This window comes from Mixophyes fleayi, chromosome 1, assembly GCF_038048845.1.
Source record: "Mixophyes fleayi isolate aMixFle1 chromosome 1, aMixFle1.hap1, whole genome shotgun sequence".
NCBI lineage: Eukaryota > Metazoa > Chordata > Amphibia > Anura > Limnodynastidae > Mixophyes > Mixophyes fleayi.
This window is the reverse complement of record NC_134402.1, coordinates 329,466,727-329,485,033: the sequence shown is the minus strand read 5'-3', so window position 1 is coordinate 329,485,033 and position 18,307 is coordinate 329,466,727. Positions and strand designations below refer to the sequence as shown.

Sequence of the window (18,307 nt, the reverse complement as noted above, 5' to 3'; positions counted from 1 at the left end):
AATTTGTATAGCTAGAGTGGCAAAAAGTTGGGAACGGCGATTTGTAGCGATTTTGAGAAATGGGATTTTGAAAGAATCACTTCTCTGGCGATTTTACATCAAAACGCTGTTTAATAATTAAACTCGCCCAATAAACTTGCTGGAAATGCAATTTTATTGGGCGAAGATTGTTGCTTGATACATTTACCCCTTGGAGTACTTCATCATCATCATCATCATCATTTATTTATATAGCGCCACTAATTCCGCAGCGCTGTACAGAGAACTCATTCACATCAGTCCCTGCCCCATTGGAGCTTACAGTCTAAATTCCCTACTATAGACACACACTCACACACAGACAGACAGGGAGACTGACAGACAGAGAGAGAGAGACTAGGGTCAACTGTGACAGCAGCCAATTAACCTACCAGTATGTTTTAGGAGTGTGGGAGGACACCAATAACAGCAAGTGGCATCTCAATAAAAGATTCAAGGTAAAAATGAAAATAAAATGATATAGGGCATTTAAAATTAGTAAATGTATTCTCTATTATATTTGGAGACGGATAGGAATTCTCCAATATAGATGTTATTTTATTAGAAGACACAACAGTGTTTACCAACACATAAAAAATGTCTAGTTGTAACCAATGCCATAAGGATTTCACTAGGGAATTTTTTTCAGGTATATGGTTTTAGATATTAGTTTGGGCCTATAGAGGCTAAAGGGTATATTTAAAGTTAGGAGGAAATCCAGTTACTGGATTCAAACCTTGCACCTGGCAAGCCACTTTGTGCTGCAGGGGTAAATATGTAAAATGCACAGCCTGATTTAGAGTTGTAAGGGGGGCATGACTTAGTTCAACTCTAAATTGCTGTGTAAATGAGAACTGGCTAGTATGTGTGTGCAGCATGCAGTATTTACACTGAATCCAACAAATATGTTCACAATTCTAAGTGCAACATGGTTTGCTCATATTGCAAATTTTTCGCTGTGGCAGCATTTGCACCTTACTCTAAATCATCCCACATAAACTACAAAATGAATAAACATTGTACTCAATTATAAAGCTGATATGGAGCTTCAAAATGTGCAGAAAAGAGAGAGAGTGGACCAACATTGTGTCAAATAGATGACCAAAGAAATCCTAATTTTGTCACTGACATTTCTTTATAGGTCAAAAAATAGAAACTGTCATTAGAATGTAACTGATAAAATATTCAAACTTAATCAAGCTAAAAAAATGTTTAATCTCCCTTTGCTTACAAAATCAATTAATGATACAAAGTAGATAATGATTTTCTTCTATTGAGGTTAGAGCCTGCCACGTATCCCACCAGAGACAGCAATATTTTCTCCATTGATGTAAGATGCATCTTTAGAGCATAAAAATGAGGCTATTCCAGCACATTCTTCTGGTTCCCCAAATCTAGAAGAAGAATATTACAGTATATAATATTTTTTGTAATACATGTCATCTGCCATTAATAATATAATTAATTATGAATTAGAAACAGGTACATACATCTTATTGACTGACTTTTATTCAATACCTTCATCCACCTTACCATTTATAAATTATAATTATATATAATTCAGTTACTCGATTGGTTGTTTCTACTATAAAGACAGTGTGTTAACAATCTGTTCCCTTGACAAAGCTATACCAAGTGAAACGTACGTTGGGTAATTGAAGTCACTTATGATGTCACAACCTGGAAGTGGAGCCAGCAAGCGGCAACGCCATTAGTGCTCTCTGATATACATTTTATATCTAGGTTTAAGTTGCTCGATATAATAGCACCCTAGATTATTATTATTATTATTACTAAAATAACCATATGCCGATTACACTTGTTGCGGCTGTCTGGTGGACATTGCTTCTACGCTGTGCTAGGAATATAATGTTACCAGCAGTATCTTCCGTTATGAGACCAGCGATGGGGGGAGTGGTGGTCATAGATTATTAAACCAGTTCATTATATGAACTACATATTTATCGCAATGTTTCTCAGAGACTTTTGAACTATCCACAACTAGTATATCGGAGTTCTATCTCCCTAAGATTAATACCACTAGACACCATCTAGTGGCTGTTCTGGGGAATGGTAAAATTCAGGATCCCTTAGATGTAATGTATCTATATACAGTCAGGTCCATAAATATTGGGACATCGACACAATTCACATATTTTGGGCTCTATACACCACCACAATGAATCTGAAATGAAATAAACAAGATGTGCTTTAACTGCAGACTTTCAACTTTAATTTGAGGGTATTTACATCCAAATCAGGTGAACGGTGTAGGAATTACAACGGTTTCTATATGTGCCTCCCACTTTTTAAGGGACCAAAAGTAATGGGACAAACTAAACAATCCTACATCAAACTTTCACTTTTTAATACTTTGTTGCAAATCCTTTGCAGTCAATTACAGCCTGAAGTCTGGAATGCATAGACATCACCAGACGCTAGATTTCATCCCTGGCGATGCTCTGCCAGGCCTCTACTGCAAATGTCTTCAGTTCCTGCTTGTTCTTGGGGCATTTTCCCTTCAGTTTTGTCTTCATCATGTGAAATGCATGCTCGATCGGATTCAGGTCAGGTGATTGACTTGGCCCTTGCATAACATTCCACTTGTTAGCCTTAAAAAAGTCTTTGGTTGCTTTTGCAGTATGCTTTGTGTCATTGTCCATCTGCACTGTGAAGCGCCGTCCAATGAGTTCTGAAGCATTTGACTGAATATGAGCAGATATTTTTGCCTGAAACACTTCAGAATTCATCCTGTTGCTTTTGTCAGCAGTCACATTATCAATATATACAAGGAAACCAGTTCCATTGGCAGCCATACATGCCCACGCCATGACACTACCACCACCATGCTTCACTGATGAGGTGGTATGTTTTGGATCATGAGCAGTTTCTTTCCTTCTCCATACTCTTCTCTTCCCATCACTCTGGTACAAGTTGATCTTTGTCTCATCTGTCCATAGGATGTTGTTCCAGAACTGTAATGGCTTTTTTAGCTGTTGTTTGGCAAACTCTAATCTGGTCCTCCTGTTTTTGTCACTCACAAATGGTTTACATCGTGTGGTGAACCCTCTATATTCACTCTTGTGAAGTCTTCTCTTGATTGTTGACTTTGACACATATACACCTACCTCCTGGAGAATGTTCTTGACTTGGCCAACTGTTGTGAAGGGGTTTTTCTTCACCAGGGAAAAAATTCTTCTGTCATCCACCACAGTTGTTTTCCGTGGTCTTCCGGGTCTTTTGGTGTTGCTGAGCTCTCCGGTGCGTTCTTTCTTTTTAAGAATGTTCCAAACGGGGTGTGGCTAGGACACCATCTCGAATGGCAGCATCTGCCTGAGCTCCCCTGATCCCGAGACCCTTATCCCTCTATATTTTGGGACATCCCTGCCACAGAACCTTCATAAACACGGTCCTCTATTTGTGGAGTCCTCCAGCAGCCATCCAATAATTGATTTACCGCTGGACCCTCTGAGATACCTGCTCTGAGTCCTCCTGTGGCTAGCTGGGCATCCTGTGTCAGTGGACACCTTGAGAGACAGATCCGTTGCTTCCCCTCTGGCTGCCCTGCATCCAGACCCCCCAGCCTCCTGTGGTTCACCGCTGGCTCCATCGGCTGCACGCCTCGTGATTTACCCGGGACGAGTTTGGCGTCCTTCTTCCGGTTGAAGCCCCGGCCTAAAGTTTCAGCCTCCCCACGGACCCCTCACTTCCGATTTCGCCGCGGCACTTCCGGTTTCGCTGTGGCACTTCCGGTTTGCCTGGAAAGGAGTCAGTGACCCTGCTGAGAGGTACAAACATCCTCCTCTGTTCCCCCCACCCCTATTGGCAACACTAGGGGAGTACCTGGAGGTCACCCCTGCCGCACTCCTGTCCCACCTGTGGGAGATCCGGGCAGAGTCTTCAGACTACCAGCACTACAGCTCCCCTCCATCTCCTCCCACCTTTTGGATGTATCTAGTGGGGTATCCCCCCTGCTGAGATAAGAACACCAGTCTAATTAGCAGCACATTGACTTTACTCCTGCCAGCTCTGACTCTCTTGCAGTGGACACACAGCTGTCCTCGTTCACCCCCCCTGCTTCTTCATTGCACCCCTTGCATTGCTTCGGGGTACCCCCACAAGCTGGATCACCTCCACTATGGTCTATAAAGATTATCATTGGTTCTCCAATTGAACAAACACCAATACTTCTGCTACAAGGATTCTCTCATATCACAATCCGGTCCACTTCGTTTTTAATACACCAGGCTTCCACAAGCTCAACATCACTATACCACCAAGCTTGGGCACCAACCACTGAGGTTTGTACCTGTGGACACAAATCCTGAGTTCTTTGTCTCCCTCTGCCACCTCCTCTCCTCTCAGGCTGGGGATGACTTGATACAGAGTGTGCCCATGCACCCCTCCTAGCACTGAGATCTATACTACGGAGCAGCCGACCTCCATCCTCCACGCTTTTCTCCCTTTCTGTTAATCCCCACCTTTACTACGATGCCAAGAGGGGGGAAGAAACCCCCAGGTGGCGACCTCCTTCCCTACCTCTCCAGAAACAAGACGCCTGCCAAACAAAGCAATGACATACCTGAGTCATCTCCTGGACACTCTGATTCAGATCCCGACGATGACGATCAGTCACCTATCACCCGTCGGGATTTTTTATCCCTCCTCAAAGAGGTAAGGGATGTCAAAACATCTGTACAGGCTCTCCATTCCCTGAAAGCCGACGTTGTTGAAATTGGGGATAGAACAAATCACCTGGAGCATCGGGTTGAAGAAGTGGTGACCTGCCAACAGTCGTTTCAAACTAATCTCCATGAAATGCGAAATGACATCACCCAGCTACAAGATGGCCAGGAAGATCAGGACAACCGTGCTCGACGTAACAACCTGAAAATTCGGGGGATCCCAGAACAGGTTGAACCCACCCACCTGGAACTCTACCTTAAGAAACTTTTTACCAAGCTCTCCCCCTCGACTCCTGAAGATCAACTTCTTCTCGATCGAGCCCATCGAGCACTGAGACCTCGCTCCCAAGATCCATCTCAACCTAGGGATGTTATCCTCAGATTACATTACTTTACAGCAAAAGAAGCCATCATGAAAGAGGTCCGCCGACTTCAGATAATCACTTTCGACAACTCCAACTTACAAATCTTCCAGGATTTATCCCCCCTTACCCTGGCCAAACGGAGAGACCTCAAGCCCTTTACTACACTTCTCCGGAAACGAAACATCAAATACCGCTGGTGGTTCCCCTTTCGTATTCTAGTATGGCACCAGGGATCAATGCTTACGGCCAAGAATGTTCCAAACAGTTGCTTTGGTCAAACCTAATGTTTTTGCTATCTCTCTGATGGGTTTGTTTTGATTTTTCAGCCTAATGATGCTTGCTTCACTGATAGCGACAGCTCTTTGGATCTCATATTGAGAGTCGACAGCAACAGATTACAAATGCAAATGTCACACCTAGAATCAACTCCAGACCTTTTACCTGCTTAATTGATGATGAAATAACGAGGGAATAGCCCACACATATCCATGAAATAGGTTTTGAGTCGATTGTCCCATTACTTTTGGTCCCTTAAAAAGTGGGAGTCACATATAGAAACCGTTGTAATTCCTACACCGTTCACCTGATTTGTATGTAAATACCCTCAAATTAAAGCTGAAAGTCTGCAGTTAAAGCACATCTTGTTTGTTTCATTTCAAATCCATTGTGGTGGTGCATAGAGCCCAAAATATGAGAATTGTGTCGATGTCCCAATATTTATGGACCTGACTGTACGTACTGGGGAGTGGAATATGTGGAAGTTCTTCTCATTCTATATTTAAATACTTGTGACAGTTGAATTAACAGTTCCTAAAAGCGCACACACAAATGATTATAAGATTTAATCACTCACTGTCACTATCATTTATCATTAAGTTCCAATGATATTTTCGGAACTTATATGAATAGCAAAAGGATGACAATAGGATCATGGACTGATGAATATTTGTGCTTGGTCATCGGTTGATCCATAGATCCCACTTACTGGCTCCATAATCTGTGGTTGATATTTTAAGCACTACTTTCTTTCTTGTTCACATTTTTTCTTTTTTTTTATATTTCACTTTTATAGACCAAGGGTACATTCATTTGCTTTAGAGTAAAAAATATCTTTTTAAATCAATATAATTAATAAAGGTTGCAACCCATATTTTTCTATGCAATTTTGCATAGAAAAATAGGAGTGCTTTGTAAATCCATTACTTTTTCTCTCTGTCTCGCATTTATAAATGTAATAAGCAATCTGCTTGCTTTCCTCACTCACTCTTTTAGATAAAATTTGTATCACTATTTCAAATACTGTCATTAAAACAATGGAAGTTCACTATAATCTCAGCATGAAGCAGTTTCCCCATGCCTTAAAAATGAGCAGCTGGCAAATCTATTTAACATACTATTTACTGTGAAAAAAAACAATAATATTTACCTGTACACACCAAGGGGAATGAGATGTGAAGCCAGTTCTTGAGTTCTTTTTATCTATAAACATATTAACATGTTAAAGATTAAAATACATGTATATTTATATGTAAATGTGTATATTAATAAAAACACTCTGGTTATAAGATGACATAAATATCTAGATGACCACATATAATAATCAAACAATTAATTTTGGCTAGTGTCAAATGTAGGTTGGAAAGGATGAACTAATGATTACATTTGCTGTTGGTCAAAGGTCACATAACCTGATATCTATATATTCAGGAAATCGACTATTAGAACCCTCCGTAATTGAGTCCATTATTATAAACCTAATTTAATTGTGCTAATTTTTATGTGGTTTTCTGCATGCATTTCCTGCCATATATAATTAATAAGTGAATTAAGTTCACAGCAAAATCTCCCCCAGTATTTGTATATTTTTTTAATCAATTAGAATCTTATGATTGAGCTACATTTCCATATTAAATAGATTGATTGACATATCCATCACTTAGGTTTATCTGATCAAAGTCAGAAGATCTAAATTTGAATCTGTGTTCACTTATTTCAGTTTGCAGTAGCGATATTCTGAGGAATCCTCAACTGGTTAATCAAAGCATGAAAAGGAAAAATATAATTAGAACAAACAATGGTTAGTTTTTAATTTATCTGTATATTGTACATGAGGAAAAATATGGAACTATAAATATTAAAAATGGAAAAAATATGGGCTCATCATCCAAGCAACAGCAATTAAAAACATTAATATTAATTTATGTATTATATTAAACAAATTTAATCTAAAACTTACCACATTACTGAAGCTTGTGTTGATTAATCCCAATGCGAGTCCATTCACGCGAATGTTCATGATACGCAATGCTTGTGCCAAAACATTGGTTAGCCCAAGTAGTGCTGTCTTAGTTATTGAATATGGACCTACATACTGAAAAATACATCATTACTAATTATTACAAAAGAAAGAAATGTTTCAAGGATCTATAGTGGAAAGTCTAATAATAAAAACAATTATAAATGAAAAGTTAAAAAAATTAAAAATATATTAGAAAAGACAGCACAACCTCTTCCCCAAACCTTAACTAACACCAATACTAAACAACCTGGGCTGGTATACAGTGAAAAGTAGTCCCAGGCTAGCCAACAAAGAACTACTGCCTTAATAAGGGTGGGGAACACAGAAATAGCATGCTTTACCTCCCAGATTCTTTAAACCTAATGCTGAAAAGCACCTGAACTCTTTCTGCTACTCAATCCCCAGGCTGTGAGGGATGGGGTAATGAACGTGATTAGGATGTTTTGAGTGGCAATTTTGCAAATTTGACAACCCAGTGGTCTCTGTATAATTGGATTGGGTACATAATACCACTGCCCATTATTCCAAAAGAGCAAAAATAAATAACACAAAACGCAATTTAAAAATTAACTTTAAATAAATAAAAGACACATACAAACCTTTATTTATCACTATATATACTGTGCAAATAGAAATGACCAAATCATCTGTGATATATGTTTGGCTAATTATATCTATTCTTCAGGTTTTCACTGAATAAATAAGTCAAAGCAATGTATGTAACTAACCAATAAGCAGATGAGTACATTCTTTTTTAAAAATGGAGCAATCCAGCACCTTCTGAACTACAGAGTGAGAATTGAATGCATGATATTAATGATTAGTGTGCCCCTAACAATTAAAAGCCCCTTTCATTTTAACAAAATGCACCCCATCTACAATACATAGATTCTGTGTGCAATATTGCACAATTCTATGTTCTAGAGCATCATATAATCTCTAAATTATACAATGATAAGCAAGGAGTAACACAATGTTCTTTGATCTGAAATTTCTGAGGATGTGTAAACTAGTAATATTGAAGCAGTTCACTCATCTACAGGAACCCTGTTGTTTGGGGAAAATATGGTAGTACCCAGATTGTAAAAACTGAAAATAAGTGTGTATTAGTGGTAGAACTACCCACTTTGCAGGTGGTGCATGGAGCCTAGAAGTGAGGAAAGCCCAGAAATGCCAATTCATCTACTCTTGAGGCTCCACTCTACTCTAATGAGCAGGCTTTGAAATCAGTGTATGTGCAGGGATGCCCCATTTAAACTTTAATTACAGAATTGATCCAAACTGGGCTTCACTTGGCATGCACCAGCCACAGCTGAAAAGAGCTGAGTGGGGCCCTAAGTTGGAAGGACCGGCATCACCAGGCCCCGCCCCTAAAACTTTGCTATGGGATCTGGCATTAGAGTGTTACACTCATGGTGAATAATATATGTTGACATGGCATAGATTAATTTCTCTTACATTTATTTTGCAAGTAATATAATTTTCTTAAGATTAGCATTTTTTGCAGGTTCCTGAAAATACTTACTGGATGAGGTATATATCCAATAAATGAAGAGCATATAATGATTGATCCACCTCTAATAAACAAAAAATTATAAAAATATAAATGCCATCAAAGCTGTGAAAAATTACAGTGTGTGTTATCAAAGGGAGAGTAGGCTTTTGCAATAAAGTTAAACCTAAGATAATTAAATAGAAATCATACAGAATTCTAAGCTAAAGTCTACTATTGGTAATTTCCAAATTGCTCACAGTATACAGATCTCGTTATTGTGAATTATATTATAAATTTATTTAATGTGGCATACAGTACATTGACAAATGTCCCATGAATTTTCAGATGTCCACAGCTTTTGGAAAATTCCTTGGGTAGATAAATAGTTACTGAATGCTATATTGGAAGTAATGAAAATAATAGAGGGAGGTAGATCTTTAATTTATTAAGGTGGGAATTCAATTGACCACGTTACTCATGAAAGTAAAGCGGCCCATGCACTATTCACCGTTACTACGGTAATAGTGCACATTATTATCAAAGTAACTGTAATTTTAACACTGATTTTTGCTTGCAGTTCTAATAGCCGCAAGCACAATTCCACGTTAAAATGACCACACTAACGGTAATAGTGTGCAGGATGCATTAATTTCATGAGTAACACAGTCAATTGAATTCTGACTAATGACCATCACATAACCCACAACTTAATGTTCTTAACTATTTATGATAATTTGTGATTAGAAACAGCTCTTGATAATACATTGTAGCTTGGCCATATTATATGTTGCATTGCCACTATTCATCATTTTACCGTACCAATGTAATTATTATTTGCCACTTCAAATTTTTGAGACTATGAAATGTTTTAATAGTGCTAACTATATTTATTTTTGTTATAGCACATCTGTGTTTTGTATTTTGGTATAATTCATCAAGACACATTACCATACTACAAAACATTACATTTTTCTATTTGCTATTACAGTAATAAATATTGCTAGAATTTTAGCTACACATCCAACACTAAAGCCAATGTTATGCATTGTATAAAATTCTGAAATTTTAGGGGAAGTAGTAATGACAACAAAAATAAAAATATGCATTTCTTTTTACCCTTGTTTGTCCATGTGAGGTGCGACAAGTTTTATCATGAAGAACGTAGCAATCACATTGACATGGAACACCTAGTAAAAACATTTTAAAAAAAGATTACTACATACTATTTGAAGATATTAATTTAAACTCTCTTTTTAATATGAACATATTTCACATATCAAGTTGAATTTTTGATGACAAATCTAGAGTTATAGCTCTGGAATTATTAATTGGGTGTAAAATATTTTAATATTCTGACTAAAGCTACACTAAAGCTTTTAATATGTCATTATGCAGCTACTATCTTTGTCATAAATATGATATGCACATTATAGAAGTGAACATATATGTATGCTCTCTACCACGCTCACCTGCAATTTTACAGCTGTATATTGTACATACGTTGGTTGAACTTTTATTTTGCTATTTTCTGTACTTTGTTTTATATTTGTTTTAATTTTTTCATTTTTACATAATGATTTTGTTACTTGCCACTTTCTGCAATGTTCTGGCACCTGGTGGGCATTCAGCAATAAAGTTACTGTATGATAAGATATCATAGAAATTTTGGGAACTAGTTTTCTTGCATTAAAAGTGCTGGTTATTGTCAAATTTCTATACATTTTTTCAGTTTGCTAAACCGATGGAATTTGCTTCTACAAATTGTTATAAAGCACCACATTCGACTTGCGGCATATATCAGGAACACTAAATAATGTGTGATAAACTGCAGAACAATTAACAGTTCACAAATGGTTTAAAATACATTTCTTGATGCTCACCTTTTCCCACATTTTCTCATCAGTGTCAAAAATTGGTCCAACAAATGGATTAACAGCGGCATTACAGATAAGGATATCAATTTTACCATATATTTCAAGAGCCTAGAAATAAAAGCCTTATATTAAAACACAATATTTTGTGTTGCTAACATTAATAAATTACCTTGGAAATATTGCTCATTACTATGAAAAGAAACTCAATAAAATACACTTTTCGTGATGGTCTAAATAAAAAAACAATATTGTAAATCAAATAAAACTTTTTTTTATATATGATCAAATAAAAAAACAAGTGGGTTGATAAGAATAGTACACATACTTATGGCACAGATTATACTGTAATACATTATTAAATAATATTTGATAAATAAAGTGATTTTTCAAATACTGCTACAGTTTGAAGTGTAAAAAACAATATACTGTGTTGTTTCTCAAATTGCAAACCAATTAACATGGAAATGGATGTCTTTTTTTTTATTTTTATTTTGCTTTCCAAATACTGTGTACAATGCTCAGTGGCACATATAAACACATTTGCAACAATAATTGATTTAAAACACTGTTTAGCTTAACACACACAGATAGAAATGTCACAAAAACCTACAAAACCACGTAAGGTAAAGATTACTATGTAAAAACTAGCAGCAATCAATTTAGAGAGCCAATAGATAAGTTTAGTACAGTGACAAATATAATGGTATGATACAGTACATTTGAAAGAGAGACTATATAAGTTATCACTACTCGTTTTTCTCTTACTGTTGTTACTAGCTTTTCTCTGTCCTCTTCTTTGCCCACATGACACTGTATTCCAGTTATGCTCAGCCCCTCATCCTTCAGCTGTTGCACTGCTTTTTCCACATTTACTTGTTTACGGCTACACAAAAGCACATATGCTCCATCCTGTGCCAGGCGTCGTGCTATAGCAAGGCCAATCCTGAAAATGAGATAGAAAATTATTGAAGCATATTACATCTTATGAAACATTACACAATGTTTTATAATTCTTGCAGATGTTCTATAAAATCCAAATTCAAAAACGATATAACAAATTTCAAATTATCTCGAAAGCTTCTTAAATGTACCCATATGTTGATCCTGTCACAATTGCCACCTTTTCGTGCAAGTCTTTTTTACTTTCTCCATATGGCTTTAATGCAATTTGATTAATTGTTGGGCAAACGCTGGGAAACTTTGTCTTGGAAAACATTATCAAAATCAAATGTACCTGCAAAAATAATAATAATAATAATTATAATATTATGAAAAATAGTAGAACATATTACAAAAATGTATTAATAAAAAAATACTTTGAATGCAATAGAATATAAAAAGAACAATAATATGTCCTTATTTTAACTTATTGTCCTGAACTGTATTAAATACTATAGAATTTTAACAAAGTAAACTCAACAGATTGTATTTCTCAAGAACTAAAAACAAATAAATGAGTGGAAGAAACATACACATTAATGCATAGTTTGTCAGGAAAGCCCAGCACTTGTATAACAATGTGCAAAATGAACAAATTTTACAGTAAAGCAAATAAAAATAGCTTGTAACTGTACCAACCAAACAATCTAATTGAAAACAAAAATTAACTATAGGTACAGTACGTTAGTCTGATTAGATTTAGTTCCAGAAGTGTGTGTCTTGATGGCTTGCAGAGGAAAAAAGAAATTCCCACTGTATCTAATTAACACACCTAAATTAAGATCATATTAAAAAAAAATCTCTCTGCTTGCCAAAATGAAACAGTCCACCTTCAATTGTTTAATGTACGTAATTGAATACTGTGTAATTATGTGACAGTTGTTATGTTAGTAGAAAAACAAATAAAAAATTCAGTATTGTGAAAGTCAAATATTTGGATGAAGTAAACCAAATTAATTAATATTGCTTTACCGTGTGATTGTGATTAGTATGCCACGTGTTATGACGCAATCGCATGGTTTAATAACACACACATTTACATTTACACTTACACTTGTAAATAATATACATTTATTAAAGCTCCAATCCAGGTATATTTATTAGTAAAATGTATTAGAGATTATTTATACATAGATAAAACTATAGTAAAGGTATTAATGGTTCAGGTTTCCTAAAAGGTAAAGCGTTTAGTCTCATTTTAAAGCTTATTTCATCAGCATTAACCCGGTTTTGACAGAGTAGTGATCTCAAGTGGTCGCAAGTTATGAACAATATAAGATTAATACTCAAAAGTACTTTGTTTGGTGGGTCAGTTTCAACTGGTTATTCAACGGGAAAACATGTAGACAACAGTTGGGGGAAGTTGCCCCCCACCCTTTGTTGAAGATCAAATGAACTGACCTATGACTAGCAGAGAACTGGAACATCTTTAACTCTGGACCATTGAAAATCTCTCTAAGTGTTATCGTCAGTGTTTTTTTTGTAAACTAAAGCTGCATATAAGCAAGCTTCCCTGGGCCATTCTTTCTCTACCTTCCTGACTGCAAAACTACATGGACCTGGGCCCAGGTGAAGCGCTAGCTAAAATGTAATATATTCGGTTTTTATACTTTCCTGCTTTATTGTAATATCTGTATGCACTATGATGGCTTGTTGTAAATCCTGCTATATTTTGAAATTAAATATCTTTGTGTGTTGGAACCACAATAATCGCATTGGACAATGTTTATTTGTAAGCTACAAAATGACATTAATAGTATGTTGAGTGTTGTGATTGTGATTATGAATTTTATTAAACATAAATAAAATGTAAATATCCATTTTGTTGTACACAAGATTCTTTGTTCCAAATATAACATAGCTGTGTTAAAAAATACTTTTATTATACACACTTCAGTTCAGTGGTAATTTAAAAGTATCTAGTGACTTGTGTGGGGATCAAGATATTTGCCCATGTCTACTATTTCTTCCCATGATAACTGAGCTGTATACAGAAGCATATGAAAAATTTCTTCTTTTTAACATAACAAAACAATATCCAAATTATTAAAAAAACAGAGAAATTAGCATGTGACACAACATTTAAGTAAACATTACAAGTTCTAAATATTTAGCCCAAAAAATAATTTGAATATCTCATATCTAAGGTTATATAATAGCAACATGTATTAATTGTAATAAAATAGTAAAAGTAATTGCAAAAAATAAATCTGAAATTCTGAATGTAACAGTAATACAAAAGTCAGAGAGGCACATTATTAGATTGGCCTTACAATGTATTGTGAATCTATTTGGCTTTAATGGATGCAACATTCAAACCTATTAGAATTATTGTAGTTTATTTATAAACTGCTAACATATTATACAAGTTTGGGGACATCAGACTCTCAAGATATTTCCAAACTTGCCTTTCAGCAAGTTTATACAATGGTCTTACAAAATCCCAAAGTCCTTATTTTAATACTTTTTTACTGAAGATTTAAAATGCAGGCACAGTATTGTTGCTCATTTTAGCCTTCAACTAGTACTAAACGTATTTACCAAAGGAACAATGTGAAATTATTGTTGTATATAAATACAACAGATAATGGCAGTGAAAGTAAAAATGGTAAATGTAGTTGTAAAGCTATGTAGTTTATTGTCACATTTGCAGCAGCTGTTAAAATTAGTGAAATATGGTTAAATAATTTTAGTAGCACTGACTCACTGCAGTGTTAACTATATGATTGGTAAATGTTTGGTGGCTTCGAATATGAACTCTGATTTAAACAACAATACAGAGATAATTAAAAAGCATGCAAAATGTTCCCCTCTCCCTTGCACATTTTATTAACGTACTACCCCCTCTCCCACACACATTATATTAACATACTACCCCCTCTCACACACACATTATATTAACATATTACCCCTTCTCACACTTACATTATATTAACATTATACCCCCTCTCACACAGCTACATTATATTACCATACTACCCCCTCTCACACACACATTACATTAACATACTACCCCCCTCACACATACATTATATTAACATACTACCCCTATTAACTTTGTTCTATCCGCATGGTGTATGGCCTTGTTCCTCTTCACACATGGGACGGCACCTGTCACATGGTGCACGTCACATGTGACACCAATAGCAAGCCACACATAGGGGATGGGGGGATGGATCGGTAAGATCCGCGGCCAATGATAGAAGGTGGCTGGACTTGAAGGAGGGGCCATCCACCATATATATAAATAGAAATGTATATATATATATATCAAAATTGGTGTCATGTTATCAATGTTTCTTTTGTTTAACGTGCATTATCATTGCAATATATGTATATACATATATATATATATATATATATATATATATATATATATAGAGCAAAATACGTAATAAACACTGGCGCTCACAACATAATTGTATAAGTTAGTATATAGAAAGTCCACAAAAACACCTCTTCCACATGTGGAGGCAGCCTTCCTTGTAATTGGTAGGTAAGTCCAGAATCATATAGAAAAGTCAAACAAGGATACGGCGCACAATGGTGTGTTGTTAGGAAAATATCCCAAGTTCAGTGGGGAAGTAGTATTAAAAGTCAATAATTTAATGTTTCAAGCTTGCTGGACGGTCCTCTAGGACCAAGGGTATATGTCCAGTGTTGCATACATAAGAAGACAGAATAATATAAGCATGGGATTAGTAGGAGCAGTGTGTTAGTGATAGCCCATCACCATGTTATTACACACCCAAAGGAATTATATCGCTTATCTGTATAAATACGTCTAATCCAATGACTGGAACACAGCTTAATAACCACTTTCCTCTCAGTAATATGTGATCAGCATTCTCAGCAACTGCAAGTCTGGTTTCCAGTCATATATCATCAGCATACTGTAAACACCATATCTCTCTTCCACTCAGTGGGTAAGAAAAAGAAGATAATACACTATATGGTGTAGTATTTCAATGGTAACAGTATTTAATCTGAATTAACATATAAAATGCACACTCACATTGAGTAATAAAAATACAAGCTTATCTGTAATTCAGGTAACAGATATACCATATCCTTAGGTACAACAGGAACCTCCCACAGTCTTCCGCACAGGACTAACTAATGGTATGGTGATCCAAATATACCCAGGAATGAATAGAATGAGCCTCTATGCGTTTCGTCCTTAGCAGGACTTCCTCAGGAGTAAATAAATGTGGCCTACGCCAAGGATGTATTTATAGCGATGCGCATCGCCATTTTGCGCATGCGCATTGCGCTGAACAGACTGCGCATGCGTGACCCATCGGTCTTACTGTGCATGCGCGGCTATGGTACTGCCGTGATTCTATTATCATAGGCAGTCCCCTACTCAAGTATTAGTAATAGGATGTGAAGGATATAGTAATAGGATGTGAGAGATGTAGTAACTCTAGATAATTGTGATAAAGTTAGGTTCAAGATGTAGCGGTGGCCATCTTGGTAAAGGAGTTATAGTGAGTCAGCCTCTTTGTCGGACATTTTTGTGCAGGTGATATAGTAAAGTATGTCGGTGGCCATCTTGGTAAGGGAAAAACAAATAATAGCTCCAAAAATGGCCATCTTGGTGCAGGTGCTAAAGTGCTATAAGTGCTAGTGCTTTAAGATGATAATCAATAGGTCCCAAATAAGTGAACATTACTCTATGGATATCAACATATACAAATATACATATACATATATAAAAGAAAATATGTAGTATAGGAACAATGATAAATAAATAAATAATACAGTGTATATTACAAGTGAAAAAAATGAGTAGAGTAACCATACATTTGTAAATATATTCTTATCAATTACAATTATATATTATAACATTATAAATACATATGATAGCTTAAAACAATACATAGCAGGGGGGTGGCTAGGATATGTATAAAACAACACTTATGAATTAATTCTATAATATAAATAGAAATAAAAATCATAAAAACCATAAAAAAAGGTGCAATCTCACAGCTTTCATTAAAACCAGCGGGGGCCAAAGTGCCTAATTGTAAGATCCAGAACATCTCACATCTAGATAATTTTGTCTGTATATCGCCCCCTCTTGGACCTAATCGAACATTCTCGATTCCTTTGAACGTAAGGAAACTAGGGTCAGAATTATGTGTGCTAGTAAAGTGTTTAGGAACTGAATGTGATTCTATTCGATTTTTTATATTGCGGACATGCTCTTGTATCCGTAGTTTTAATGGTCTCTTAGTTTTGCCCACATACTTCAATCCACATGAGCACTCTAATAGGTAAATCACGGATGATGTTTGGCAATTCATAAATTGTTTGATATCATATTTTATACTATTGTCATGATTGTAAAAAGTTTTCTTGTCTGGATGTGCATATTTGCACATATTACAGTGATTACATTTGTTAGATCCCTTGATTTCCAGGAATGTTTTTCTAGTGTTCAGGGTACCCTCTGGTATCATGCTGGGAGCTAGAGCATCCTTAAGGTTTCTGCTCTTGCGAAAGACAATATCAGGTCTGGTGGGTAGGATATTAGCTAGAATGGGGTCCATTTTCAGTACTTCCCAGTGTTTGGTTATTGTTGACCTAATCCTACTTTCACCTGCACTATAGTTAGTGATGAACGGAACATATCCAGTTTTTGGTTCTTTGTTCTTATACTGCATTAATTCAGTCCTGTTAGTCTCCTCTGTTTTTTTCAGAGCCTCTAGTAATAATTGTTCGGGGTATCCTCTATCTTGGAAGCGTTGTGCATATAAGGAAAGTTGGGTTTTGCATTGAGACTCATTGCTACAATTTCGCTTAATTCTCGAGAATTGTGAAAAGGGGATATTTGTTTTCCATCTATTGACATGGATGGTGAACGCACTCAGCACTCCGTTCCGGCAGCTGGAATGGATGGGGAATGCACTGACAAATCCGTTCCGGCATCGGGTATGGATGGGGAATGCACTCAGCACTCCATTCCGGCAGCCAGAATGGATGGGAAATACACACAGCACTCCATTTCGGCAGCCAAATTGGTTAGGGAATGCACTCAGCACTCCATTCCGGTAGTGGAATGCACTCAGCACTCCATTCTGGCAGCCGAAATGGATGGGGAATGCACTCTTTACTTCATTCCGGCAGCCAGAATGGATGGGTAATGCACTCAGCACACCATTCCGGCTGCCGGAATGGATGGGGAATGCTCTCAGCACACAATTCTGGCAGACCGAATGGATGGGAAATGCACTGAGAAAGCCATTACGGGATTGGAATGCACTATGCCATCCATTCCGGCAGCCAGAATGGATGGGGAATGTACTCAGCACTCCATTCCGGCAGCCGGAATGGATGGGGAATGCACTCTGCACTTAATTCCGGCAGCCGGAATTGATGGGGAATGCACTCAGCAGCTGGAATGGATGGGGAATGCACTCAGCACTCCATTCCGGCAGCCGGAATGGATGGGGAATGCACTCAGCCCTCCATTCCGGGAGTGGAATGCACTCAGCACTCCATTCTGGCAGCCGAAATGAATGGGGAATGCACTCTTTACTTCATTCCGGCTGCCGGAATGGATGGGGAATGCTCTCAGCACACAATTCCGGCAGACCGAATGGATGGGGAATGCACTCAGCACACCA

The 18,307-nt window shown here is 36.7% G+C and overlaps 1 protein-coding gene across 2 annotated transcripts; it reads right to left on the bottom strand.

Moving 5' to 3' along the window:
* Positions 1–438: 438 nt before the first annotated feature.
* LOC142159804 (dehydrogenase/reductase SDR family member 4-like) lies at positions 439–12,455 on the bottom strand. Of its 2 annotated transcripts, none has more exons than XM_075214555.1 (9): positions 12,359–12,455; positions 11,828–11,970; positions 11,502–11,679; positions 10,743–10,844; positions 9,979–10,049; positions 8,893–8,944; positions 7,305–7,439; positions 6,495–6,547; positions 439–1,412 (listed from the first exon to the last, which is right to left on the bottom strand). In XM_075214555.1, exons 2-9 carry the CDS (start codon positions 11,950–11,952, stop codon positions 1,298–1,300), a joined length of 831 nt encoding a protein of 276 aa, XP_075070656.1. In that variant the 5' UTR covers positions 11,953–11,970; positions 12,359–12,455; the 3' UTR covers positions 439–1,297. The 2 variants fall into 2 exon arrangements, with proteins under 2 accessions (XP_075070656.1, XP_075070664.1); XM_075214563.1 differs by having other exon boundaries at positions 1,295–1,412; positions 6,505–6,547.
* Between the last annotated feature and the right edge of the window lie 5,852 nt (positions 12,456–18,307).

Coding starts and splice junctions, on each gene's coding strand:
- LOC142159804 (XM_075214555.1), bottom strand. CDS start 11,952: ATGTTTTCCAAGACAAAGTTTCCCAGCGTTTGCCCAACAATTAATCAA. Junction 10,050..10,742: donor ATGAGAAAATGTGGGAAAAG/GTGAGCATCAAG, acceptor TGTTTTTACTAG/GTGTTCCATGTCAATGTGAT. Junction 8,945..9,978: donor CCTCACATGGACAAACAAGG/GTAAAAAGAAAT, acceptor TTTGTTTATTAG/AGGTGGATCAATCATTATAT.